This window comes from Telopea speciosissima, chromosome 4 (genome assembly GCF_018873765.1).
Source record: "Telopea speciosissima isolate NSW1024214 ecotype Mountain lineage chromosome 4, Tspe_v1, whole genome shotgun sequence".
Taxonomy (NCBI): Eukaryota; Viridiplantae; Streptophyta; class Magnoliopsida; order Proteales; family Proteaceae; genus Telopea; species Telopea speciosissima.
In genome coordinates this window covers 57,549,272-57,576,703 of record NC_057919.1, presented here as the reverse complement: position 1 = coordinate 57,576,703, position 27,432 = coordinate 57,549,272, and the positions used below count along the sequence as shown (strand labels likewise).

Here is a 27,432-nt window from a genome sequence, read left to right as displayed (position 1 = left end):
TTAAATGTACCTTTTGCATCAAGTAATCCAAGTCTTTCACTTTTGTTGTTCTCGAAGCCAAGAACCACATTTAGGCTTTAAAAAAAAATAAAAATACCAGTAGTAGATTTCTTATAAAATACGTTAAGAGTTTTTAAATCGATTTTATACGGTTGGATTCGATTTCGACGGTTTCGATTAATCAAGTGTTTGGTTGTGATCAAAATCATTAGGTTAAATGGCGGTGAATAAGAGGAGAAGTTCCCATTTGCGGCACAGTACGGTAAAGCCACTTAAGAATGTAAAAGTGTGTGTGAATCCCGCATTGGTTGATCCAACGAAATCCGTTAAATTCATAAAAGAAAAAGAAAAAGAAAAAGATATCCGGTAAATTGGTTTAGAAAAGAAAGAAAGCTTTCATGTTGTATGTGATAGATTGATAGTTCGACTTCTCCTCTCTTCCAAGTATTTGATGCCAAAGCATATACTTCTCTGCTACCACTACCCCACTCGGGCTCCTCGTTTAACAACTTTCTTTCCAATTGAATTAGGGTTTTTGCCTTCTGCTCTTCTGTGCGGATGATGGAAACTCTGCATCACAGAGTGGAGTCATGGATCAGAGATCGCGGGAATTGGATTTTAAAGGTTCAATGGCCTCCACAGTTCGCTCAGTTCAGATGGCCGTGGAAGAACGACAGAGAACAGAGGAAGAAGCTGCAAGAAGAGTACGAGAGGCGGAAGAAACAGCTTCACGAACTCTGTCATGCCGTGAAGGCCGACTCTGTATCTGATTTGCAGGACATTCTCTGCTGCATGGTTCTTTCCGAGTGTGTTTACAAGGTAATCTATCTTTTCCCCACTGGCTTCGTTTTCGGCTAAAAGGAACATTTCTGTTCTTTCTCAAAACTTCACGTATCAACACTGTAAGAAACAGCGGGATTCCGATACCTCATTTGAGATTAAAGAAGCAGAGATGGATTCTACTCAAAATTTCCATACCTTTAATCTGTTGTTTTGTAATTCACTTTTTTTTTTTTCGTATGTGTGTATCATTTCTTGAAAGAGGAATAGGTTCTTGTTTATTACTTGTGTCACATTAGAAACTCATGAGGAGCAAACTAGAAGGTGAGAAACCAACACGATTAGAAGACTATATGTTTTTGAACAGATCCTAAGACGACCATGAAATGCTTTTGAAGTAATATCAAGTGTTGCAAATGTGAGAAACGCGGTGGACCTTTACTCCTTTTTGTGGGGGGTGGGGGCATAAAGGAAATATGAGAAAAGGTGGCAGACCTTTACTTCTATTGGGGGTGGGGGCATAAAGAGGAATTGTTTCTGTTAAATTCTTTTATGTTTTGGAAGATGTCATACCATAAACGTGCATATTTAATTACTATGTTGATATAGGGCCTGTCTGGTGATGCATTTAAGAAGATGGCACAATGAGATATGCTCCAAAATTGTGTTGGGCTCTTCGTTAGTTTCCTACAAAATGGCTCATCATAATGTTTTTACTTGGAAATACTATCTTCCACATGATGTTCTAATCAGCTAATGTATCTCCTTGGATTCCTTAAATATGTTGGAGTTGGTGGAAATATTCTCTATCTTCTCATCACATTTTTAAAACTGTAAATTTTGAATATACTTCTGACATTGGGTCCATTGTAACATGGCAGAGACCTGCATCTGAGATTGTTCGAGTAGTGAACAAATTCAAGGCAGACTTTGGAGGACAAGTTGTGTCTCTGGAGCGTGTGCAGCCATCTTTAGATCATGTACCTCACAGGTGTTCTGATACATTAAATTTTAATAATATTTTTGTATATCTTATGTTTTCAACTGAATTGTTTCCTTCACCTGATTTATTGTTCATTAATGGGCTAAAATTATAGTTGGGGTGGCAGTTCTTATCTATGATGACACTTCTCCAGTTGCTTTAGGAAATTGAAAATTTGTGACCTTGGGGCTTTAGAAGAAATTTATGTTTTTCTTGTGAAAATAGATGCTCGAGTATCACAGTACTAGGTTATCTTTCTGCCGATCTGTTTTAAGGCAATATTTTCTTTTCAGATAAGTTATGTTATTATTAGTCAGTATTGCAACTTCTCTATGTGTACGTGTACATGTACAGTCCAAACAATGCAATAATGATTCAAGGGAAAAAGTGAGAAGAATGTTTTGGGGGAAAACTAGATGAAAATTCTGCTTTGCATGGTAACAATGGTGTTTATCATGGCCTTGGCTGGCTTTATTTTGACAATTGGTCAGTTGATTTGGGGAGCCTACTACTTTAGGTTAGATGAGATTGCCTCTCTCTCGGTAGCAGCAGACTTTCATTTCTTATCTTCATCAAAGCACTATTATATTACATCTCCAGGCCTTATTTCACATCAGAATTGTATCTTTTGCACATATGTAATAAATTAAGTTAGGAAATAGTGTTCTCTGAACACTATATTTTTTAGGGTAAATCTGTTTGTAACCGAAGTGGATACAGCACAAATCGTAACTGGTCTTTTATGCCCTTTAAACATATGTTGTAGGTGGATGGCAGATGGGGCCATTTTTGTAATTTAACGCTGGTGATCGTAGACTGAAGTCACCAAACTAGAAATTGAATAATCTGCTTCATTTTATATCAGGGGCAGTTAAGTATTATCGACTAACGGGGGCGGTTATTTTAGAATTGCTGTCTGTTCCGGCGGTGGCGGTGGTGCGGTGGTGCCGATGCAGAATGTTGGTGTTGTAGACAACAGAGGGAGTGTTCCCCTGGAAGAGCTGACATGTTTTAGTATTGAGAGTTTCATGATGTAAGTTGTGCCTTCCCCCTGATCCACCACTGTGAGTATTCTGTATTGAGAGTTTCAGGACGGAGGTGGTGTTGGTCACTTGGTAATTGGTATACTTGGGGAAAGTTGCCCTTTCCTGATCCTTGACTGGATGAATCAATGAATGTGTTGCCTTTCCATTGAGGTCAATGGCATGTTCTTGGGACCAGGTCTGTTTCCTCTCCTCACTCCTCTGCAGAAAAGTTCAAACGTAAGGAAATATGATTTTAATTCCTCACCCATCCAGCACCCTTCTTGCTAGTCGCCCCTGAGGTGAAGCATGCTTCTCTGCTTGGGTTTCTGACTTTGAGGGAGGAGGTATGCTGTGTGGGTGCATTGTAGGATTATGGTCCCAAATCCCAATGCTGTGTGGTTGCATCGTGGGCATTTCTAAGTACTTACAGGAGTAGAATACCATACCTTTGACAGGAAGAATGGTGTGCAACGAGGTGATTAAGTTAGGTAAGTTGAGGAAAGGGAGATATGGACTTGCCTTGCAACATTCTCATCAGCGTCACCAGAAGCAGCACCACTACAGCGTTCTTAGACAGAGGGGATCCACCGCCACCGTATTGGGAATTTTGCTCTGCCCAGTTAGAACCAAATGATAATATGATACTTTATTCATGGCTCACGCCCATGAACTGTTTAGATTTTAAAGCCCAATCAACAGGTACTTCCAATAGCTATCTGGAATCAAATTTTGATGCATGCTGCTTAGGGGTGGTCGTGGCTGATCCAGAAATATTTTTTTGGGGTGGGGTTGAGGATGACTTCAAGAATCATGGTTGGTTTTATTCAAGGCCTATTGGAGACGTGATCGTGACTCATCAGGACTGGAAGTCTTTTTGTTTCTGGCTTGGGTTTGCTTCAAGGAAGGATTCATCCATGTCTTTGTGGAGGGGGCTTGTCCAGTGTTACGGCTTATGTAATGAATAAAAAGGATTGGTTGAGGCAGAATGGAAATCGTGTCTGCTCGACCAAGATTTGTGATGAATGTGTTACTGCCTTACTGGTTTTCTGATTGAGGACAACTAACAAATCAGGGTTTGGGATTTTAAGGCTGTTGGCTATTGAAATAGGTAAGGGCAAGTGAGAGGATTTATGCCAGCCCAGAAACGTAGGATTAGATTAGCTTCCTAGAACATTGGATCCTTAACGGGTAAGAGCCTGGAGTTGATAGATGTTATGAGGAGACGAAGGATTATTATAACTTGTATCCAAGAGACAAGATGGAAGGGTAACAAAGCTAAAATGTTGGATGACTTCAAACTTTGGTGTGTGGGAGACCAAAGTAATAGAAATGGAGTGGGGATAATAGTGGATAAATATCTAAAAAATGATGTAGTGAAGGTCAAAAGAGTGGGTGATAGGATTATTTCCATCAAACTAGTGTTGGAGAAAGGGGTTGTCAATATTGTTTACGCTTATGCACCCCAGATCATAGTTGTCACGGCGTCTCGGTGACCCAAGGTGTTGGAGAAGGTCCAAATTCAAGGCGACACCAATTAGGCGACCAAGGCGCCCAAGTCGGCCGAGGCGCCTGGACGCCTAGGCGTCGCCTAGTCGACGCCTTGACAACTATGCCCTAGATTGGATTGGATGAAAGTAGTAAGCGCCAATTTTGGGACAACATGGATGATTTAGTACAGGGTTTTGGCCAGGATGAGTCAATTATTATTGGAGGTGACCTGAACGGCCACATTGGGAGTGATTATAATCTGTAAAGGCTATGAAGGTGTTCATGGAGGCCTAGGAGTCGAAGAGAGGAATGAGGAGGGGACCTCCATCCTAGACTTTGCGGTAGCTTATGATCTATCCATCGTGAACACTTTCTTTGAAAAAAGAAAGGAACACTTAGTTACTTACAAAAGTGGGATTCATACCAGTCAAATTGACTTCTTCCTAACAAGAAGGGCAAATAGAACGGTGTGTTAGGACCTCTTGGGAGAGCATAACAACCCTATATAGGCTGGTGACCTTGGATATGTGTTCTAGTACCCAGACATGTAGGAGGAGAGAACCTATGCACCCTAAGATAAGATGGTGGAGATTAAAAGGGGAGTACCTAAAGACATTTATCGATAATGTGGTCAAATAAGGAAAGTGGGACTTTGAAGGAGACACCAATGCGATGTGGCATGAGATGATGATGTGTATTAAGAGGGTTGCTCAAGATGTGTTGAGGGAAGCAAAGGATAGTCGTCAGGCCCCTAGAGAGATTTGGTGGTGGAACGAAGAGGTCCAGGCAGCTATTAATAAGACCAAGAAATTGTGTTTTAAGACTTGGCAAAGGACTAAGGAAACAGAGGATAAAAAGAAGTATAATGATGCCAGAAACGAGGCTAGGAAGATTATGGGGATTGCTAGGGCAAAGAAATATGAGGATCTCTATATCACATAGTTGTCACGGCGGTTAGGCGACCCAAGGCGGTGGAGAGGGCTAAAGTTTAAGGCGACACCAATTAGGCGAACAAGGCGTCCAAGGCGCCCAAGTCGACCAAGGCGCCTAGACGCCGCCTAGGCGACGCCTTGACAACTATGCTATATCAACCTAAACACAAAAGAAGGGGAAAAAGCTATCTTAAGCTATCTTATAGATAGCTAAGATGAGAGAAAGAAAGTGTAGGGATTTCGACCAAGTGAGGTATATCAAGGGTAGTGATGGAAGAGTGTTAGTAAGAGATGAAGACATTGTGAAGAGGTGGGATGAGTATATTTGTGATCTACTAAATAGAGATAGGTCGAACAGATATGATCCAGACGCTTACACTTTTCAACAAGACACCACATGACATAGAAATGTACGAAAGGTTAGTTTGGTGGAAGTTAAAGAAGCCTTAAGAAAGATGAAAAAAAGGCAAGACACCAGGCCCAGATGAGATCCCATTAGAAGCTTGGAAATCCCTAGGAAGTTGTGGGGTTTATTGGTTAACTAGCCAGTTTAACAAGATTATGAGCACAAGGAAGATGCCAGATGAATGGAGGAGAAGCATTGTAGTCCTGGTCTACAAAAATAAAGGTGATATCCAAAGCTGAAATAACTATAGAAGCATAAAGCTACTGATCACACTATGAAACTTTGGGAGAAGGTAATTGAAGCCCGTTTGAGAAAAGAGAATCATATCTCGGTGAACCAATTTGGCTTTATGCCAGGTAGATCCACAACTGAAGCTATCTACTTATTGTGGAGGCTCATGGAAAGATATAAATATAGCAAGAAGGATCTCCATATGGTCTTTATCGACTTGGAAAAAGCCTATGATTGAGTCCCTAAAGATATAATCCAACATGTTTTATTGAAGAGAGGTGTGTCAAGTAAATATTTGGATGTTATTAAAGATATGTATGAGGGTGTGGTACCTAGTGTGAAATCTGTGGGAGGTCAAGGCAAGGAATTCCCAATTACGATTGGATTACATCAGGGTTCAACCTTAAGTCCTTACTTTTTTGCACTTATCATGAATGATATAACCAAGAATATTCAAGACGAGGTCCCATGGTGTATGCTCTTCACCGCTGATATTGTTTTGGTGGATGAGACAAAAGAAGGGATTAACTCTAAGTTAGAGCTTTGGAGGTCAACCTTGGAAGCAAGAGGCTTTAAGGTTAGTAGAACGAAAACGGAATATATGAGGTGTAATTTTAGTTACACTGGTATGGATATTGATATGGTGCGAATTGAGGAAAGAAAGCTACCACAAAGTGACTATTTTAGATACCTGGGGTCAATTATAAATAAAGACGGTGACATAGAAGATGATGTTTCACAAAGAATTAAAGTGAGATGGATGAAGTGGAGAGGTGCGTCTGGAGTGTTGGTGTGGCCGACCTATTCCTTTAAAGCTTAAAGGAAAGTTCTATAGGATTTTTGTTCGACCGGCCATGATGTATGGGGCAGAATGTTGGGTAGTTAAGAAGTGTCATATTGATAAGCTTTGTGTAGTAGAGATGGGGATGTTAAGATGGATGTGTGGAAAAAAAAGGAAGGATAAAGTACGAAATGAACATATAAGAGCAGACCTAGGAGTTGTGCCAATCGATGACAAACTCCGAGAGAGTCGTTTAAGGTGATATGGTCATATTCTACGGAGGCCTACGGATGCCCCTGTAAGGAGGAGTGATGTGAATCCGATTGAAGGAGCTAAAAGAGCTAGGGGCAGACCTAAAATGACCATAGGAGAAGTGGTGTGAAGAAGGACATGCATAGTCTAGGTCTTGTTCCAAGTATGACCTCGAACAGAGCCGATTGGAGGGCAAGGATCCATGTCGCTGACCCCATTTAGCTGAGTTTCTTCCGATGTGCTGGGTTGTGCCTCTTTCCTCTTACTATCCCCCCCCTTTTTTTTGGATCCATGTAGCCGACCCCATTAAGTTGGGATAAGGCTGGGTTTTTTGTTGTTGTTGGCTATTGAAATTGGCTAAGAACTTTGTGTCTCCTAATGGAAATACCACACACTCAGTCTATTTCTATTTAAATTGATTAGATATCCCTGTTGATCGAAATACCACACTCAATCTATTTTTTTTTTAAATTGATTTGATATCCCTATTGATCAACGAAAATGATCTAAAGTAATTAGATGCCACATGCATTCAGAAGTGGTATTGAGAATAACCAAATTTCGAGAGTATTGATTTAGCTTTCCAGTGCTCCTGGTCTTATATCCTTGTGTTTCTTCCCATTGCAGGTATCTGCTAGCAGAAGCAGGAGACACGTTATTTGCTTCTTTCATTGGAACAAAGCAGTACAAGTAAGCATGGTTGATGCCCTTTTCAACTTTCAAACATTCAAAGATTCATAATTTTTATTGACATTTTTTTTCCGCTGTTCTTTTAAGGGATGTAATGGCTGATGCTAATATACTGCAAGGTGCCATATTTCATGAGGATACAGCAGAAGATATTGAAGAGAGTGAAGTTGCTGAATCTGAACAACTACAAAGTAAAAACGAAGAAAATCATAGAAAGCCACTTCAATCGAAGCCCAACCACCAGAAAAGTAAACCCAAACCTGCTGCTCATCGGGTAAGATTAATGTTTCCTTCCTCAACAACCCCCTCTCCCCCCCCCCCCCCCCCCAAAAAAAAAAAAAAAAAAAGAGAGAAAAGAATGAAAGTAAAAGAAATAGATTGTGGGGGTTCTCCGTGTTAAGTCTCTTTGCCAGTGTTCTATGTGGTTGGTGAATAACTGGCTGATGGTTCAATTGAGCAAGGGGTCATGAGGCCTAGATTTTGTTTTGGGAAATACTTCCTTTGTAGCCACAATCTTGTATGTGCACATTGTTATTGATTCTGATCTTCATGTTTGTGACGAATGTCATGTTGTTGGCATCCCTGATCCTTGTGTTGTATTCTATCTATTATTTCCTATCTCATTAAATTATCTGTGATCACTAAAGTAATGTTTTGTGTTTAGGGATTCTTGTCTCGCGCCAAAGGGATACCAGCATTGGAATTGTACAGGCTTGCACAGAAAAAGAACCGAAAGCTTGTCCTATGTGGACATTCTCTTGGTGGTGCAGTAAGTACGCTTGATCTTTTTTCACTAATGGCTATTCAAATTACACCTTTTTAATTATGTGTGTTCGATGATGTAGGTAGCAGCTCTGGCTACCCTTGCCATTTTGAGGGTTATTGCTGGTTCATCTCCATCAAAGGAAAATGAAAAAGTTCAAGTCAAGTGTATCACATTTTCCCAGCCTCCTGTTGGCAATGATGCTCTGAGAGAGTAGGTTTCTTGGCATATCTCCGATGAAACTTTTTGGCCTATTTATTTATTTTTTGGATTTCAAGATCAACTGGTGCTAATGATGGCATACAAAATTTTGAAGTTTTCTTCTGCTTGTCAAAGTGATTCATTGATAATTTGGGTTTTGTACTTCCAGTTATGTCCACAGAAAAGGATGGCAACACTATTTCAAGACTTACTGCATTCCGGAGGATTTAGTACCACGTATACTGTCTCCTGCTTATTTTCATCACTATAATGCACAACCATTGCAATCATCTGCTGAATTGGGAACTAGTGGTCCATCATTGGTGAAACTTGAAGATAGGTTTGAGGGGTCAAAATCAGTTAAAACCAAAGAGAATGAGGGGGAGCAGCTTGTGCTGGGTTTAGGACCGGTGCAGAATTCTTTCTGGAGGCTTTCGAGGCTTGTGCCCTTGGAAAGTGTTCGAAAACAGATCAATAAATTTACAAGAAGACAAATTGAACCAGCAGAAATAAATTCAGGGGCTTCTGGTGCTGGCTTGACATCAACCGATGATGAAGTTGCACCACAGTCTCTTGAGATCCAAGAGGGTTCAGATGGAATTTCTCTTAAACCTTTATTTGATGCAGACAAAGATGCACTTGATGAAGCAAAAAGTAGCAATGCAATAGGAAAGAGCAGCACTACTATGGATAATTCTGGGGGATGGCGCAGGGTGCCATACCTTCCTTCTTATGTTCCATTTGGACAGGTAAGTTGGACAATCTGATATTTTTGTTTGGCGCCATGTTTTATTACACTGGATTTGCACACATGGTGGATTGTGTATTGCTTTTATTTTTCAGAACTGTACTGTTGCTTATCTTGGTTTATGTGGATTTAGCATTAGTTTGAGGCTTACATCTCTAATACTCTGATTGGCCTCTTTGACTTGCACATTTCCCCCCGTAATAATAACTGTCCCAACTCCCAACACCATGTCTAACTTCAAATTATTACTATTTTTATGCCTATAAAAAATGAAGATGTTGCGTGCTGATTCTCTTTATTGCGTTTATTATTAGCTGCAACAGAGGCAGATTTTTATTTAGAAATATTCCTTTTGAGTTACTTTACTGAGCTGTAATCAAGGTTTAAGATCTCGCGATATATCGGTATCTCGGGCTGGTCGAGATATCCGAAATATCTGAAATTTCGCTGAAATATGGTATTTTTTCTGCCATATTTCGGCACTCCATCTCGGTGGGTTTTTGGCTATATTAAGGCCTGATACTTTATGTACACCTTTATTTAAGCTAAATAAACACATTTAAACCTTCATATTGCAAAAAAATGAACTCAAAGTGGTGTTTTAGGTTTGCACCCTTGATTGACAGTATACGGTAGGACCCTGATGTATAAATAGTTAAATACACACAGAGATGTAAACGGAAAGTCGAAAATCCGTATTCGATCCGAGTTCATATTCGTTTAAGTGAATCCGTATTCAAAAAATCCCTATCCCGAAACTATCTGAATCCGTCCGGAAACTAATTGGATACGAATATGATAATCCTAGTTTCTGACCGATTATTATCCGATTCGTTTAGCTATCCGATGGTAATAAAATATCTGAAATATTATATCCGTATCTGTTTATCCGATTATAAGATTAATTAAATATAAATTTTATTACATTAATAGTAGTGTAGAAGTATGTGATACTGCTATGTGACAATCTTTTTTTTTTTTTTTTTTTTTAATGATACATACCAATCTAAAGGTCAGATTTAGGGGTTTATTTTGGACCGTGAGATGAAAAGAAGATATAAAAGATCACATTGTAGTCACTCAACTCTAAAATCTTCTTCACTTCCTGAATCCCTCGTCTTCATTCTTTGATAGTCACACTCACAACCCTAACCCTAGGAAGCCACTAAGCCGGCGACTCCCCTCTCTCTCTCTCCCTCATTCGGTCATTCTTCATCTTGGAGAAGACAACAACCCTACGATAGGAACGGTGATTCTTTCAGTTCTCGTGATGGAGGTCTTGAACCTTGGAACCATATAAGACGATGGCGGCATGGCATGATCGTAGGCACAAGCTGCGTCATCAGCAGCAGCAAAGGTACCAAGCCACTTGCGAGCGCATTTACGAGGCTTACAGATATCAGCTACCCATCTGCCTCACGTCTTTGTATCTGAATTTTTTGTTATCTGGTATTTGGACCACCTTTCCCTTTCCACTTACTATTGCTACCCCTTCGATCGAGTGTTTGCAGCCTACAAGGTCCAACATCCAAGGGATTTCAAATAAAACCCTGATCGGAAAGCATTGCATCTCTCAAGGCCCCTACTAAGCTGTAAGCCCTGATTCCCTTGCCACTCTCTCAAGTCTCAAGGCTTACTCCACGGACATGGTACACCTGCAAACGGCAAACACTAAGAGTGCGACATCCTTCGCAAGTTTGCATCACTTACTGCTCTCTCTCTCTATCTTTGTTCGTTTCGCTTGTTTTTTCAATAGTTTTGTATAAGGATTTCACTTTTTACCTATTTGCAGGTTCGACTTGAAGTTCTTGGTTGTTCATATTCAGTATTCACAAAGGATTGTGCTTGAAGTCTATAAAAATCAAGCCCAATTTGAGACTTGGTTTCTTTAAAAATAAATATATTGGGGCTTTTATGCAGCAGATTGATCGACTTTCTTGATGATTTTTCTGTGTACATTGAATAGGAGTAATTGGGTAATCAGTAACTGGTAGATGGTATTTATTGGATAGTTAATATTCGTTTGCTAAACGAATCGAACTGGATAATATCTGGAATCCGTTTAAGAAATCGAATTCGAATTTGATACCATTCTATATATCCGGTCGGTTAAACGGATCGGATTCGGATGATGGATTGTTAAACGAATTCGAATTCGGATAGTACCCTATTCTATTCGAATTCGATCCGTTTACATCTCTAAATACACATTGTTTAAGTAATATACCGAAATTTCACGAAATATACCGAAATTTACCAAAATATACCGAAATTTCACGAAATATACCGAAATTTGGACTTTTTTCAATTCGTATGGTCATCTCGTCTCGGCAGTGTCGAGATATCTGAAATATACCGAAATATCGGTAATATATCGCGTGATTTTGAACCGTGGCTGTAATCTTCTGGTTAAGCTTCATAGTGTCTGAGTTACTTGTGCTGAACATCATCATCAGCATTTTAGAAGCTCACGAAGCATGACAGTGAGACCTAATGGTGCCTTGTTTTATTCTTAAATTAAAGTTTTGTAAATGAGAAAATTTATTGGAAGAACATGCACACAGATGCACATTTAATTGGGTATGCATGTCATATTTTCTTGCCTGAAAACATCCTTGCTTTGGGTTTTAGTTTACTGAAAATCTAGATGGCACCTACACAGAGCATGTCGTTTGGTTGACACTCACATGCACAAGGTTTACACATTTAATTGGGTATGCATGTCATATTTTCTTGCCTGAAAACATCCTTGCTTTGGGTTTTAGTATACTGAAAATCTAGATGGCACCTACACAGAGCATGTCGTTTGGTTGACACTCACATGCACAAGGTTTACACATTAAAATGTTTACACTGAGCATGTCTCTTGTTATTCTTTTTTGTGATGCTTCAAGGATTTGGCATCACTTTTTGGTGTCTTTCAGGATAATAATATTATAAAATGAAAAATGAGAAAAGTGGAAATGTTCTATAAGTGGCTTGCATATGGGGTACTAGGTAGGATTTCAGGTTTATGCCACTCCAAGGACTTTTTTGATAGAAACTCTAACTTAGAATTTGTTCATTGGTCTCTACTTCATTCTTTTTGTAGCATTTCTTTGGGACAAAATTTTTTTTTAAAGGAAAAGTTTGACTTACATTAAGAAGAATGATCCTTACAATGCTCAGATTTGGTGTCATGATACAAGTTGGAAAGTCTTTATTAAACTGAACATGGTATATCCTGGAAAGTCTTCATTAAATCGAACATGTTTTTTTTTTGGTAGAAAGAGAAAATCTTATAACGATTAGAGAAGAGAAATATGAGATAAGTACATATTGGTCCTAGTTGATCTGGCCTTAATAGCCAAATCGAACATGTTATATCCTTAAATATAGCATATGTAGCCATTTGATGTTCATGAGAGTTTTAAGCTTGTGGAACTTGCCTGACCCAAAGCTCACTCAGATTTAAGTCATCCGACGATAGCATTTCTTTGGACTTAATTTTAAGAGATTAGCATAATGCAAACTGGGGTTGAGAACCCTGATTATAGGTCACTATGGGCCCACCCAAATGATAAACGGCTAAAAAATTAAGGGTAATCACAATTCTATATTTTCTTGGCACAATGATGATCCTATGAGTTGTCTGAGGTGGTATGGTCATGTTCAACGGAAGCCTAGGGACGCCCCAGTAAGGAGGAGTGATATGCTCCTAATTGATAGAGCTAAAAGAGCGAGGGGCAGGCCTGAAATGACCATAGGAAAAGTTCTAAGGAAGGACATGCATAGTATTGGTCTTGTACCAACTATGACCTCGGATAGAGCCTATTGGAGGGCAAGGATCTATGTAGCAGACCCCATTTAGCTGAGATTCTCCTGACTTGTTGGGCTGCCCTCTTTCCTCTTACTTCCTTCTTTCAAATTTCTTTCTTTCTCTCTTCTTTTTCTTTTTTAGTTTACATCTCTCATTTGTCCTTATTACCCTCTTTCCTTTCTTTGTTTTGGATCCATATAGCCGACCCCATTAAGTTAGGATAATGATGCAGATTCATCACCAAAATAAGCTTGTTTTATTAGGAATAAGTCTAGCTGTTGCAAACCCAGGAGGGTAAGCAAGCCAAGATCGAATCTGGAAGAGAATAGGTAGGTATGAAAATAGATAGCTAGGTTGTAATGCTGGAGTCCCGTCCCACCAGTCTACCAGCTGTAGGAGTCACACCTAGGTCAATCCGCAGGAGTCACACCTGGGTTGCTGAGTCTTACAGCCCTTGTTTCTCACAAGGGTTCTCACAAGAGGATTTTTGTTTTCAAAATTCTGGGTTGCCTTGGAGAGCAGCCAGTACTTGCATTATATAGAGATGAAAATCTTGAATACAATGCAATCTTATATACAAGTTCATTGCTAAAGTCCTCGCCCTCAGGCTCAAGACTGTTGTGAACCTTCTTGTTAGTGAAAATCAGTCTGCCTTCATTCCAGGGAGAAATATCTCAGATAACATCCTCCTTTGCAATGAGATTGTTAGAGGCTCTGAGAGAAAGAACCATTCCCCAGCTGCTCTGATGAAGATTGATATTCGTAAAGCTTTTGATTCTCTAAGATGGGAATTTATTGGTAAGGTGTTGTCTAAGATGGGATTCCCTCCGGTCTTTACTCATTGGATCCATTGTTGCATATCCACCCCCAGGTTCTCTGTACTTGTTAATGGTAGCCCTGCAGGCTATTTTGCTTCTTCTGTGGGTATTCGTCAAGGGTGCCCCCTTTCTCCCTACATCTTCACTTTAGCTCTGGAAGTTTTATCTCGGAATATCCAAATTTGTACAGATCAGCAGCTCATTACCCCCATCCCCAAGTGCAAAGCCCTCAAGCTATCCCATCTGGCTTTCGCAGATGATCTCATGATTTTCTCCAAGGCTTCCATTACCTCCTTTGAGACTATTATGTATTGCTTGCAGCAGTTCCAAGTGGGAGGGGGGAGGGGGAGAGTGTGTTTACTAGAAATCTTTAGTCCGAATAACTCATATCATGCTTGTGATGCTGATGTTCCTATAGATTCTGCATATATAATTGTAAACTCATCTTGAAATAACCTTTCTATTTGTGATATGCATCAGCTTTATCTCTTGGGCAACTCTTCAGTTGAATCACTCTCCGATGCAGAGTACTCAAAATTAACGTCGGTATGAACTACCTTTATTCTTACATGTTATTTCAGGATTTTGTCTCTTGGAACTAGTGTAATTCTAGTTGTTTCATGTTATTATCAATTTCTACAAGCAGTAAACAAATGTACAGAAATTTGTAGATTCTCTCATCTTATTGCTTTCTACTGGCAAAGGCATTTGCAGGTGAGGTCTGTGCTATCAGAATTGAGGGAACTATTTCAATCACATTCAATGAAGTCGTATAGGTCTCGCTTTCAGAAGTAAGAGTTACTACTTACTGTACTCTAAAATTTTCCTATGTTTCATCTAGTGCTGCTTGAAGTTCTTATCATTGACCATCTTTTCCTGTTGGGTTTCTTTGTTTATTGACACTGTTAAAACCCTTAAATCAACTTTTCAGGTGGTTGAGCAATTTAATCATCAAGATATTGTTTCGTTGTTTGTTCGGATTAAGAAAGTGTTGCCCGGGAGGAATTATTTTCTGTCCTATGTTTTAGTTTTTGAACCTCCTGGTCCTTGTATTTTCATTTGCAAATGTTTTCTGCTAGATGAAAGGTTTTCAAGGAATGCTTTTATAAGTCAGAACGATGGAGTTTTGATTACTGATATGCTTTGGAAAGCATTAATTAATAGGGTGTGTGGAATTTTTTGTTTTTTGGGTATCTCCATTTAGTAAGTTTCCAAGTTAATACTTTCTCTTTGGGGGGGGGGTGGTTCTTGTCTCGTACTACAGCCAGCTTCCAAGTTTCTATCTCAGACACTTGCACCTTTTTGTATGTCATTCGGTTTTGGAGTTTTCCCTTTGCTAGTGATCCTTTTCTTGCACCAGACTAAATGATGAAGAAAGAAAATTCAACTCATTTTTCACCATGATGCTAATTTACTTAGACATTCCAATGATATTCATATTCTTGCATTCATTAATTTAAACTCTATGTAACGATTCAAATGCACTTTTAACAGTGACTGGTCTTCCTTTTTGAAGCAGAGCGAAGTAGAGAAAAAGTAGGAAAACGAAATTGCTTGAACCAAGAGGAAGATGGATCTTACTATTGCTTTATGGAACATTTATTATCACATTTTTTGGAATTGAAACATAGCATTTCCTTGTTACTGAAAAGAGATCGAGAGAAAACTTTATAATCTGTTCACTCTAAACAATTCATGAAAGAGTAAAGAACATAGTTCGAGAACTCGCAAGATCTCACCAAGTTTCTCGGTTTTTTGAGAAACCGAGACGAGTTGGCATACGAGTTGCAAAAGTGCAACAACTCGACCGAGATCTCGAGATCTTGTCGAGTTCTCGAGATCTCGAGAATCTCGACCCAAACTCCTTTATATGAGTGCCAGATCTCGAGATCTTGGTGGAAAATCTTGGTATACAGACACCTATCTATGCAAACCTTGGTATACAGACACTTATTTAGGCCAGGAACTAAGACAGACCCTTATTTATGCCTAATATCTTTTAAGTACATGAATTTGTATTTCATTTACTTAAGATATTATTCATAAATAAGCAAATACCCCCCTATTTGAATCTAATAAAAATAGTTAAAAAATAAAATTCCAAAAGGAAAAAAAGTCAACCCCCCCAGTTCAAGAACAAAAACTGGATTTTCGACGGTAGGTGCAATTTTTAACTTTCTAATGCTGGGGTTTTTCTCAAATCTAAAAATTTCATAAATCTTAATATGGTAAAACATTGCTAAAAACCAAAAGTGCGGTAAAATATTCATTTGTTTTGATGTCTAAGAAAATATTTTCATTCAGAGCGATTTTGACAGCATTCATGTACACCAAATTAAGGTTGACCAGTACATAACTCCTATTGGGACTTTGTTTTTGCAAAATCTGATAGTACCATTGTGTTTAAATGGCCTAAAATAGGCTGAATACCAAGTTTCAGACCCAAACTAGGTCTAAAACCCACCGAGGTGAGGCTTCGAGTCGGAAAAAAAAAAAATGCACCAACTCGGCGAGGTCTCGCCGAGATTTCGACTCGATTCGGTTTTTCAAGTGACCGAGTTGGTACCGAGTTCCGAGTTTTAATACCTTGGTAAAGAAACAACTCTGTATTATTAGCTTTTTTAAAACTCAACTCAACTCAGCCTTCTCCAATCAACTCGAATCAAAGCCATACTTGGTATTGGTCCTAAAACTATATTTTTAATTTATATAATATAATAAGAAGTCCAGTTTTAGTACTTGATCCACAGTTCTCTCTTTCTTGCAGAATCTATGACTTGTGCATGTCTGTTAATGCTTCTTCATTCTTGGGAATAGAGCAGTTGCCACAATTCCCACATTTACAGCAATGGCTTGGTCTTACAGTTGCTGGTGCTGTAGAGCTTGGCCATATTGTAGAGTCCCCTGCTATACGCACAGCTACATCTATTGTTCCTCTACGTTGGAGTGGTGTTCCTGGTGCGAAGAAGGAAGAACGATTAAAAGTTGATATCACTGGTTATGGATTACATCTCTGCACACTAGTTCAGGCTCAAGTGAATGGTAACTGGTATTGCCTATTATCTCCTTTTACATCTCATTATCTTATCTGCTAGGCATTTTTTAAATTGTAAGATGATAATAGAGTGAATCATGACTCGTTAGAATGCTGTTTCATGACTTGATGATTATCCAAATACAAATGGAAGACGTAAAATGCAAGCATCTTGGTATAAACAACTAAAGGATGGGATTGATGGGAGCCAACAGTTATAACCTGAATACATTCAAAGGGATTCTTCACATTGCAATATCATCAGAAAAGATTGATTTTTGATTTTCCACTGCATAACTTATTCCTAATGTACCTATATAAGTTAAGGTGAAACTATAGTAAAGGACTTGTAGTTTATGTGTGTCTAATATCCAGTCGAATCTTAAACTCAACTTGAGTTAGAGTCGGAATCTTTTTATCTAGACTCCTGACTATAGTTGGCATTCTAATAGTTTATGCGCTTGGTTGACATATTATGATAATGTAGGACAGATTTGAAAGTTTCAAATCTGTCCCAGAACAGGATCTTAAATCAGAGAAGGAATCACACTTTAATGATATTCAGGCAGTAGTAAAACTGAGGGGGAAAGGTATGAAACAGAATAGAAGGAAGTCAGATTGTAGATAGCAGTTTACGTACTGTGAATAGGACAGGGATGTAGATATTTAGGTCTGAAACAAAGTAGGGGTTAATATCAAAGGCTTCTATTCATTCAACAGGCTTTTAAATCTTCCTACCGATTTCATAAAACAGATCAAAACTGCAGAAAAACTTAACTCGGGCAGGAGCCGCAGGACGATGCAGAAAACCTAAAACAGCAAATCCAGTGGTCCAATGGACCTGAAATTTGGATCGAAGGGTCCTCTCACAGGGTACATGGTTTGCTCAAAATTTGATAGAAAGCTGATGGCTAGATTGAGCAGGGGAGTGAAGGAACAGAATTAGAAGGTTAGGACAGAATTAGAAATTAACAAAGTTTGAGTGTCTGCACTTGAGGATAATCGATTGAAGATAGGAGTCTTCTAACAACTTTAGAACAGTGTTAGGATGAAGAACACAAGCATGAATCAGCCTCCCGGGCTTCCCTCCGCAAGGAGTCGACTGGATCGAACACAAGACCCTTCCATCTTAGATCATACACTAAGGAATCTCCATGGGGAGCAAGCATGCAACAACAGCATATTTTTTTCTCAAGCAAGTGCCTATTTTTCCTTTCAGCGACTCCATTCTGTTGAGTATAAGAATAACTAGTTTGATGTGTCATTCCGTATGCAGAGCAAAAGTCAGATATTTCATGTTGTGTATAACTGTATATTCTAAGGCATTATTTGAATGAAAAAAATGTAATGGACACCAAAAAATTTTAAATGTAGATAAGAATTCAACACGATCCTTTAACAAATATAACCATGTCATATGAGAATGATTATCAACAAAGGTAACAAAGTAAATAAAGCGTAAATGACTCTTGACGTGACAAGGTCCCCACACATAGGAGTGAACTAAAGTAAACAAAGATGAACTATGAGGAGCATCATGAGATGGGAATGAGGTGCAGTGATGTTTTCCATGCTCACAGGCTTCACACTCTAGATGAGAAATTTTCTTGCAACTAGGGACCATCTATTGAAGCTTGGAAAGGGAAAGGTGTCCCAATAGGTAATGCCAATGAAGTGAAGAGGTTGCGGGAGAGGTAGCAGAAGCAACCGCCATAGTGGAATCATCACAATGTAGAGACCATCCTTCTCACGCCCTCCACCAATTATATTCCTTGTCTGGACATCCTGAAAAACACAATAGGCAGGGTAAAAGGTGACTGAGCAATTTAAGGACTTTGTTATTGAGCAACAAACATAAGATTTAAAGGTAAGTTAGGAAACATTAAGTACATAAGTTAACTGAGGAAAGAAGGTTAAGGAGACAAGACCTAGAAGAAGTTACATAAGTAGACGAGCCATCGGCAAGTATGACCTTAGAAGGATGTGCAATTTTCAGAGGTGGAGAGAGAATGTTGTGAGACTTACCAATCATATGGGTAGAGACTCCTAAATCAATTATCCAGGGAATGGATGAAGTGTTATATAGACCGAGGAGGATATACTAGTGTGAGCCAGGTGGCAGTGGATGAGGAAGCACTAGTGGAAGGCTTAAGGTTTTGGAGAAGCTTAAGAATTTGATTGTAATCATCATGAGGTCCAGAACCAGATGGTGGAGTTGCAGATGAGGATGCAATGCTAGTGTCACTAGAAGACATCTCAGAATATCCATCAGATGCCACCGTATTGGGGGATTGTGGAGCACAATTTGGTTTGCCATGTTTTGTCCATATCAAAATATGATTTTTTTTTTGTGAATAAAAATATATTAACAAAGCCTAGAGGCGAGAAAGACAGAGGGGGGGATATACAAAGGGGGAGAGGGGGGAGGGGAAAGAGTCAAGCCCCAAGCCCACTAAGAAGGGGATGGGGACTTCAAAAGAGCACTATCTAAGCCCCAGGAATTAACAATATGCCTGTTCCTTGGGGTGTCCAAAAACCTCTTGTGAGGAAGAAACTGGAGTTTCGAGGAGACATCCGAAAGATGGCTTTCCAAATTAGGTCAAAAGACCTAGATTTGGAGGTCCATCTCCTGAAGTTCCTCTCCATCCAGATGTGATAAAGGGCAGCACCAAACACAAGTTTACCAATAGTGTCACAGATCTTCTGGAGAAAGTCATAACCAGCCAAAGCCACTCTCTAGCAAAGGGGAGGGGGGTTCTGCTGCGAGGCCAGATGGAGGGGAGGGATTTTTTCCAAATGGTAGAGGTGAAGGGGCAATCAAAGAAAAGGTGGTCAATGTCTTCGGTACCACTCCAACAAAAAATGCAAGAGGGAGGGACATTAATTCTCCGGTGCAGGAGACAAGCTTGGGTCGGGAGGCAAAGATTAAGAGCTCTCCAGGCTAGGAAGCTATGGCGAGGGATGTGGCCTTTGAACTAGACAAGCTGATGCTAAATAATGGTAGGGGAGCGAGGCTTGACAAAGTTCCAGGCGGATCTAAAGCTAAAAAGGCCATTCGGGGAGGGGAGCCAGATGACCTTGTCCGCATGAGGGGAGGGGAGGGGGGAGGGGGGAGGGGGGGAAGGGGGAGGGGGGGACCAAGAACCAAGGGAGATAATGGATGAGAGGGGGGCAGACTTGGGGATGCCAGAAGAGTAGATGGATTGAGCCCCAAATCAATTATAGAGGACCCCCAAGGGGTGCCAGGGGTCAAGCCAAAGGGAGATGGCCGAGCCATCAACAATAGAGTAGGAGGTAGCGCTGAGAGCAAGGGGGCGGAGGGAAAGGATCTTGCGCTAGACCCAAGAACAGTCCGAAGGGGTGGAGACAGTCCAGATGGAGTCGGATTTGAGAAGATGGGAGTAAACCCATTGAACCCAAATGGAGTCCTATTTGGAAGAGATTTTCCAAATGAGCTTCAGAATACCTGCAGTATTGGAGTCACGATTACGGCGGATGCCGAGCCCGCCTTCAGATGGAACACTATCTGACGGGTCGGTTACTCTGCTGTCCACCTGTACTACAACCACCACAGCATCATCCTCCCCATGAGCCATGCCCTCTCCTATAGAAATTAGAGCCTCGGCCACGACCAGCAACAAATGCAGAACTCTCTTTAGAAGAGGTATCATGGCGTGAAGGGGTGACAATCCACTAAAGACATGTAAATGACTCATTAAGTGTAGGTACCTTTTCCCCAGCAAGCATTGACTCTTAACAGACTGATAATCAGAATTTACCAGCCATAAACTATGCAACATAAAATTCTTCCCTCTGAAGTTGTAACTGCTCTAGATGAGTAGTAAGTGGCTGATGAATATTGAACTCTTCTCTTATACCTGTAAAAGCATTGAAGTACTCATTCTCCTGCTTGAATTTAAAAACTTTTCCATATAACTCATAAACCCTAGATAGATTCTTCTCTTGGAACTTGGGAGTGGGTGTGCTTCAGATCGTTCCACACTCCTTTGGCAGTGGGATGGAACATAACATTCACTGCAATCTCCCGATCCATGCTGTGCCACGACCATATAAGGAGGGTATCATTCTCACGCATCCACTCCTCATAGGCTTTTATCTCAGTAGGATCTTTGGAATCAGTGGAAGGAGGATCAGATTGGAGGTATTTCAGCTTCCTGTTTGCATTAATATAAACCTTGACTGCCGGAGCCCACAACAGATAATTTCCAATTCCATGTAGTTTTATAGTGGTGATCTGGTCAATGGCATTGTCCGCAGAAGGTTTAGGATCAATCATCATGCACGACAAAAGAGGAATGAGAGAATAACTGGCTAGAAAATAACCCCGAATCAAAACTCAATAAAATCACTGAGTTATAGATCTCCAAGACTGTAGGAATATGGCAAGCCTGAAGGTAATGAAAATAGAAACTAATAAGGCTTACAAAATAGAAGGCAGAAAATAGAAACTTCCTAAAACCAAAATAGAAGGTACTAAAATAGCAACTAATGAAAAATAGAAACTAGATGAAAATGGAAACTAATAAGGCTTTATAGATCCAGCCTTCTAAACAAGCAAGGAAAACAAAAATAGAAACAAACTGAAATTAGAAGCTATCTGATATACTTTCTAAAGCTGAAAATAGAGACTAAACTTTGGCAGTATTAGGATGAGATCTTTCCACTTGATGGGCCCACAAAATCTTCTAAAAAACTTGGGCTGAGGCTGTATTTTGGTCTTTTAACTTCTTCATGCTTCACTCTGGGCTTGGGCTGAGGCTGCCTTAGGTGCTGCTCCATCGGACCAGCAAAAACTTGCCACATCATCAGACCAGGCTGCTTCTCACAGCAGTTGCATCCCACAACCTTGCTGCGCTGGTTTTGGGGCTTGTTCCTGCGGGTACATATGGACTTGGGATCTACATCAAAGAGAAAATTAGATAAGAAGACTATCCCACAATGTAGAGGTCCATGGACCCCCATGGACTTCCAACCGATGCATACACATACTCTAACAAAATCCTTAATACAGACAGGCAGAAATCTGTCTCTATTGTCTACAACAAAACCAAAATAGAAACACAAAATTTCCCTAACATAAAGGCACAAGTAAACTAAAAAACCCCAATTTACATCAACAAAATGTATGATTTGCAAATCTTGATTCTCTAAGCTTAATAAGTTCTTGCCTCCTTTCAAAATAAAAATATTTTACAATGCCCACAAAGGCAGTCAAGTTGCCAACACTGATACATTTGAGTACATACTACAAACAGAGCACAAAATATAAAAGCACGTACATACTACATATAGAGCACAAAATATAAAAGTACTACAATTCCAACCAAAGAAAAAAAAAGAAAAAAGATGTCCCAATCTTCATATGGAGCAGACTCTAATTCAGTCTCCAATAATTTTATTCAAATAATTCAATATCTCACTAGGTAGTTTCTGCAGACAAAAATACAGGGTAGGTGCATGCCTGCTTGCCCAAGCAGCCCCTGGAAATCTAGTGATGTGCCTAGCTCAACCTCACCTGGGCAAGACTCGTCTGGACCTCCAGTCACTGCCTGGTCACCAAGGTGGCACCTGGGTGTTGCCTTGAGACCATGCTTGACAACATGCTCTGGCTCAACCATATATGTATCACTTTGTTTTCATTCACATGTTCATGGTGGGAGTTTGTTCTGTGTGTTATCATTTGTCTCATGAGATCACATTTTTTGTGTGCAGGTGTTCTACCACAGTAGAGTCATTACCCTCAATGCCACCTTATTCTTCAACTCTTGGATTAGAGACAGATTTACAAAAGATACGGGTCTTAGTTGGACCCCCACTCAAACGGCCCCCAAAAAATCAGATAATAGTAGATCCTTTGATGACAGGCTTTCCTTCAGTTGATACGGAGTCCATAAATCCTAGCAGGAACTTCAATATAGGATCACATCAGGAGGGTGGAAGCATTCGCCCTGAAGGATTAAATGGTTTTGTCATATTCTGTACAAGTGATTTCACTACTGTTTCAAAGGAAGTTCAAGTCAGAACTCGTAGAGTGCGATTAGTTGGTCTTGAGGTATTCTTATTTAGATTTTTTATTATGATATTTGGCATTGTGGTATTTCATAGCTTGACAGGCTGTAAATTGATTCATGGATTGTTTTAGGGTGCTGGCAAAACTTCTTTGTTTAATGCTCTACTGGGTCGGGGCCAATCTACCACCATCTGTCTTGAGGGTTTCCCTCCGGAGGTCAATAGTCAAGAAGGAATTGCTCATGGTTTATGCTATTCAGATTCAGCAGGAATAAATTTGCAGGTACCTTTTTCTAAGTTGATCAGCTTTCTGCTTCCCTTCATACTGTCATAGTGACAATTGTGTCTTCTACTTAGGTATCTATCCCCTTGTATTGGTTAATGTTAACGGATGATTGTTACTGTTATACAGTAAATGGCGCATTTCATTTATACTTTCTTTCTTTAAAAAAAAAAAGGCCGTATCCAGTGCATAAGGCTCCTGCGTTTAGCAGGGTTTGGGGAGGGTCAAATGTACGCAGCCTTACCCCTGTTTCTAAAGAGGCTGTTTCCAGGACTTGAACCCATGACCAAGCGTTCAGCAAGTGAGCACTTAACCAACGCGCCAAGCACGACCTTCGTTTTACTTTCTTTCTTTGTTGTTTTAAATATTGTGAACACTAAGCTTTTTTTACTGTAGGCTTAATTTTTTGGCATTAGAAAACCTGAGTGGCTCTTATTATTGAGTTCTCCATTTTGGATCAAATCAATTTTCACTGCAAGGTGTGAACCTAGATTTTCTGCATGTTTTACCAGTGAATGTGTTGTTACATATCATATTTATTGAGGTTACTGAGAATCATGTATGATCGTCTATTGATGAACAATGACTTAATTAATTGAGGTTTCATGTATCGGGATTGGATTGGGTGTCCAGTCTGTTATCTGCCAATATGAGGAGGATATTGTGAGGTATTGGCTATCACTTTGCTGTGAGCTTGCCACGTTGACCGATCTGTATTGCAATTGGCAGCGCCTCATCTGATCTTTGTTACCAAGTTCTAGATCCTTCTATTGATTGTCAAACAAGAGTATTACTAGAACTAATTGCAAAACAGAATAAGGTGAAGTAATAGGCCTTCACTAGTCCCTACACAATAGAGTAAGGTTTAATATACATTCTCTTATCACCCCACTTTTGGCTATGCATCTGTGCTAGGAAATTGCACTACCTTGGCTAATCAAATGAATTAGCATTCACAAAAAGATGTCATGGCTTAATTAAATGAATTAACATTCACGAAAAGATGTCGTGGCTTAATATTAGGCATTTTGGCTGTCCATATAATTAATGAGAAATTCATGTTAAGATGGTAGAATAGGTGATGTAGGACAAAACATGAAGAAAAAGAGGCCAAAATACTGTTCCCGTTACTGTTCCCGTGAACAGTGTCACAGCCCCTTATTTTGACTTGGTGAGAATATTCTTAGGAGAATCGTGGGGGTATAATTGTCAAGTTATTGACAAAGTTTGAGACTTCAAGTGTGGGCAGATATTCACTTATGGTGGGGACCACTTGAAGGAGTGAAGATTCTATTATGTTTCTAATTTAGTTCAGTCAAGTTAATTAGAGTAGTTTCTAATTTTTATGTTGAAGTTATCATGTCAAGTTTCTATTTTTTCTTTTTACTTGAGGTGCAAGTTCTGCCCTCTATTTATTGTAAGGCTGTTTAGGCCACACCCCACGATTTACATAGATTGAATGAACATTTGCTTGCTGCAAGTATGTGTGACTTGAAGGGCTGAAGGGCCTGTCTGGGAGAGCCAAATCCATCTATCCCAACCCCTCCACTATCACCTTCCCCGTTCTCTTTCTTCATCATCGATTCCTTAGTGCTGCTGTGACATTGAGACTGCTTCAACCCTTGAGGAGACCATCCGAATGCTACTGCTGCTGCTTCTGCTACTGTTCTTCAGTGAAGAGGATCGAATCACTTTGCTGCTGCCCCTGCAATTCCAGATTTGGTGCTGTGACTTGTGGAGATCATATCTCAACAGGTAAGCATCAGTTTTGGTTGATTTTTGGAGCACACAACCTCCCCACCACCGCCTCCACTTGACCCCAGTTTGAGAGGGTTCTGCCGGCTGGTTAGGCCTATAGGCCATAACCTTCTAATTTAGGAAATCTCTCATATCTCACAAATCAACCAGTACAATTGGCTGAGACTTTCAGCAGAGGGTTTTCTCCACTCCTTCACTCGATCTGCACAGGAGCTCAAATCCAGCACTATTTGGAGGGTTCTCCATAACCTTCTATTTTGGTGTTTCACTGATATCTCCATCAGGCCATCAGAACTGAACCAAATTTGGAGTCAAGCATTCCCTTACGATCCTCTACACTCAATCCAAGTTGGGTGACCATCACTTGGCTCGTTTGGCTCGAAACCCTAACTTTCTAATTCTGATTTTATTGCTATTATGATGATCTGCTGCAACCTGTCATCGATCCTACTGTAGAGTGGTTCTTTGTGAACCCCTTCTACATTAGTAGGTCTTTGGAGGACCTTGATGTTAGGATGATTCAATTCCAAATCCTGCAAAGCAATTGGGGTGTGATGCAAAACAGTAATGAAATCAAGGGCAACTTGAGATAAACATCACAAGAAACACTTAGAGAGCCAATTTTTAAAACAATTACCCACCATTGCTCTGCTGGTTTCAGCCAGAGAGCCATAAATTTCCCCTAAGAACCATAATTCCTTTGTCCACAATCAGTTTCCAGGAGCTCTTAATCTGTTTCATAGTATGATAAAAGGACTGATGTAGGAAGGTATGATATGTCAACTAGAGAATATTTTTGAAAAGATTAAGGGTTAGGATTAGATCTTAATGGTATTCTTTTAACAATGTAGTAGTTTGTTGATTTGCATACGCGTTTTATTTGGGAGAACTGTTGTGTCATATAAAGGCCTTTACTGCCGCTTCAAGCGGGTGAGAATGCCTGGAACTACTTTGCAAGAAAATTTGTACCCAAAGCATTCATAGTTGTGGGTTGCATGTTTCTAATTTTAATCTAATCTAATTCAATTTATTTTTTGGGTTTTGTGTGACAGGAGCTGAATTTGGAGGCCACCCATTTCAGGAATGAGTTGTGGACAGGAGTGCGTGATCTTTGTAGGAAAACTGATCTGATTGTTCTTGTGCATAACCTGTCACACAAGATACCGCGGTACAACCAATCCAATGATTCACAGCCACAGCCAGCACTTGCTCTTCTGTTGAATGAGGCTAAAGCACTGGGAATCCCTTGGGTTCTTGCTATAACAAACAAATTTTCTATCAGTGCACACCAACAAAAAGCAGCAATTGGGGCTGTTGTCCAAGCATATCAAGCATCTCCAAGCACAACTGAAGTTATCAATTCCTGCCCTTATGTGACACCAACTGCTGCCGTCAGTCCTCAGTCATGGGGTACAACAGATGCTGCGGATTCTAAGGGGATGGTGGGTGCCCAAAAGCTTATTCTTGCTCCTATTAACATTGTTCGGATGCCTTTCCAAAGGAAACCCAATGTTCTGCCTGTGGAGGGTGTAACTGCTCTTCGTCAGCTCATTCACCGTGTGCTTCAGACCCATGAGGAGTCTTCTTTACAGGTAGAGAGAATTCACTCAGTAACTGTATTGAACTAGGAGATTATAAAGATTCATCGCACACAAATCAACTCCCCTTTTAGAGGTGTATCTAGATGAATCCTTTACAGGTGCATGGATTTTAAGGGACTGATTATTAACAGATTCCAATAGATTGGATTTCTATGACTATTGTGTGAAGCCATTGTGTTGATCTCCTTGTTTGGAGCCTCAAGTGACTGGAAGTGCTTTGCATCTGTGCCTTGTCTGTGGACATGAGTTTAGTAGACTCTCGTTCCATAGTTGATTTTGGGGTTTGGTCAACTTAAAGCCTAGTTGTGAAACTTTTGATTCAATTTTTGAATGCTCACTATGTGTTCTTTTGCAGGAATTCACGAGAGAGAGACTTTTGTTGGAATCAGCAAGAGAACAGGCAATGACAGCCAATGTGAATCAAGATTCCCAAGGCAAGGGAAGTTCTTTGACAGCTGCCGCTCTTGGTGCATCCTTTGGTGCTGGTCTTGGCCTTGTCTTGGCAGTTGTCATGGGTGCCGCATCTGCCTTGAGGAAACCCTGAGATTAGCAGTTCCAATCATTACAATTTGGTTTACTCGGGTTTTAATTGGGTACAAGCAGCATTACTTTTCCATACTGGAGATGAGATACAAGATTTTATCGTCTCTACTTTTTCAAATTGAGAGATTTATTGTATATGATAGTTAAACTCTTGTATCATCAATGTGAATGCCATACTATCTATTCATTCCATTCATGGAACTTCTGTACAGGCAAAACATTTTCCACCCTTACTGTAAATTTGAGTTAGTGCATTTATATGAAGGTCCAGGATTCTGTGTTGAAAA

The 27,432-nt window shown here is 40.0% G+C and overlaps 1 protein-coding gene across 2 annotated transcripts; it reads left to right on the top strand.

Moving 5' to 3' along the window:
- The first annotated feature begins 430 nt into the window (after positions 1-430).
- Positions 431-27,432, top strand: LOC122658795. 2 transcript variants are annotated; one of them, XM_043853913.1, is made up of 15 exons: positions 431-819; positions 1,662-1,771; positions 7,505-7,567; positions 7,655-7,841; positions 8,232-8,336; positions 8,413-8,543; positions 8,701-9,280; positions 14,377-14,442; positions 14,611-14,687; positions 16,664-16,945; positions 22,664-23,003; positions 23,094-23,243; positions 26,054-26,593; positions 26,958-27,161; positions 27,205-27,432. In XM_043853913.1, exons 1-14 carry the CDS (start codon positions 559-561, stop codon positions 27,144-27,146), a joined length of 3,081 nt encoding a protein of 1,026 aa, XP_043709848.1. In that variant the 5' UTR covers positions 431-558; the 3' UTR covers positions 27,147-27,161; positions 27,205-27,432. The 2 variants fall into 2 exon arrangements, with proteins under 2 accessions (XP_043709848.1, XP_043709847.1); XM_043853912.1 differs by having other exon boundaries at positions 26,958-27,432.

Bases quoted from the DNA above. Each gene is read 5' to 3' on its own strand.
- LOC122658795 (XM_043853913.1), top strand. From the start codon at position 559: ATGATGGAAACTCTGCATCACAGAGTGGAGTCATGGATCAGAGATCGC. The intron at 14,443-14,610 runs GTATGAACTACC...AGGCATTTGCAG, and splicing joins AGTACTCAAAATTAACGTCG to GTGAGGTCTGTGCTATCAGA. The intron at 23,004-23,093 runs GTATTCTTATTT...GGATTGTTTTAG, and splicing joins TGCGATTAGTTGGTCTTGAG to GGTGCTGGCAAAACTTCTTT.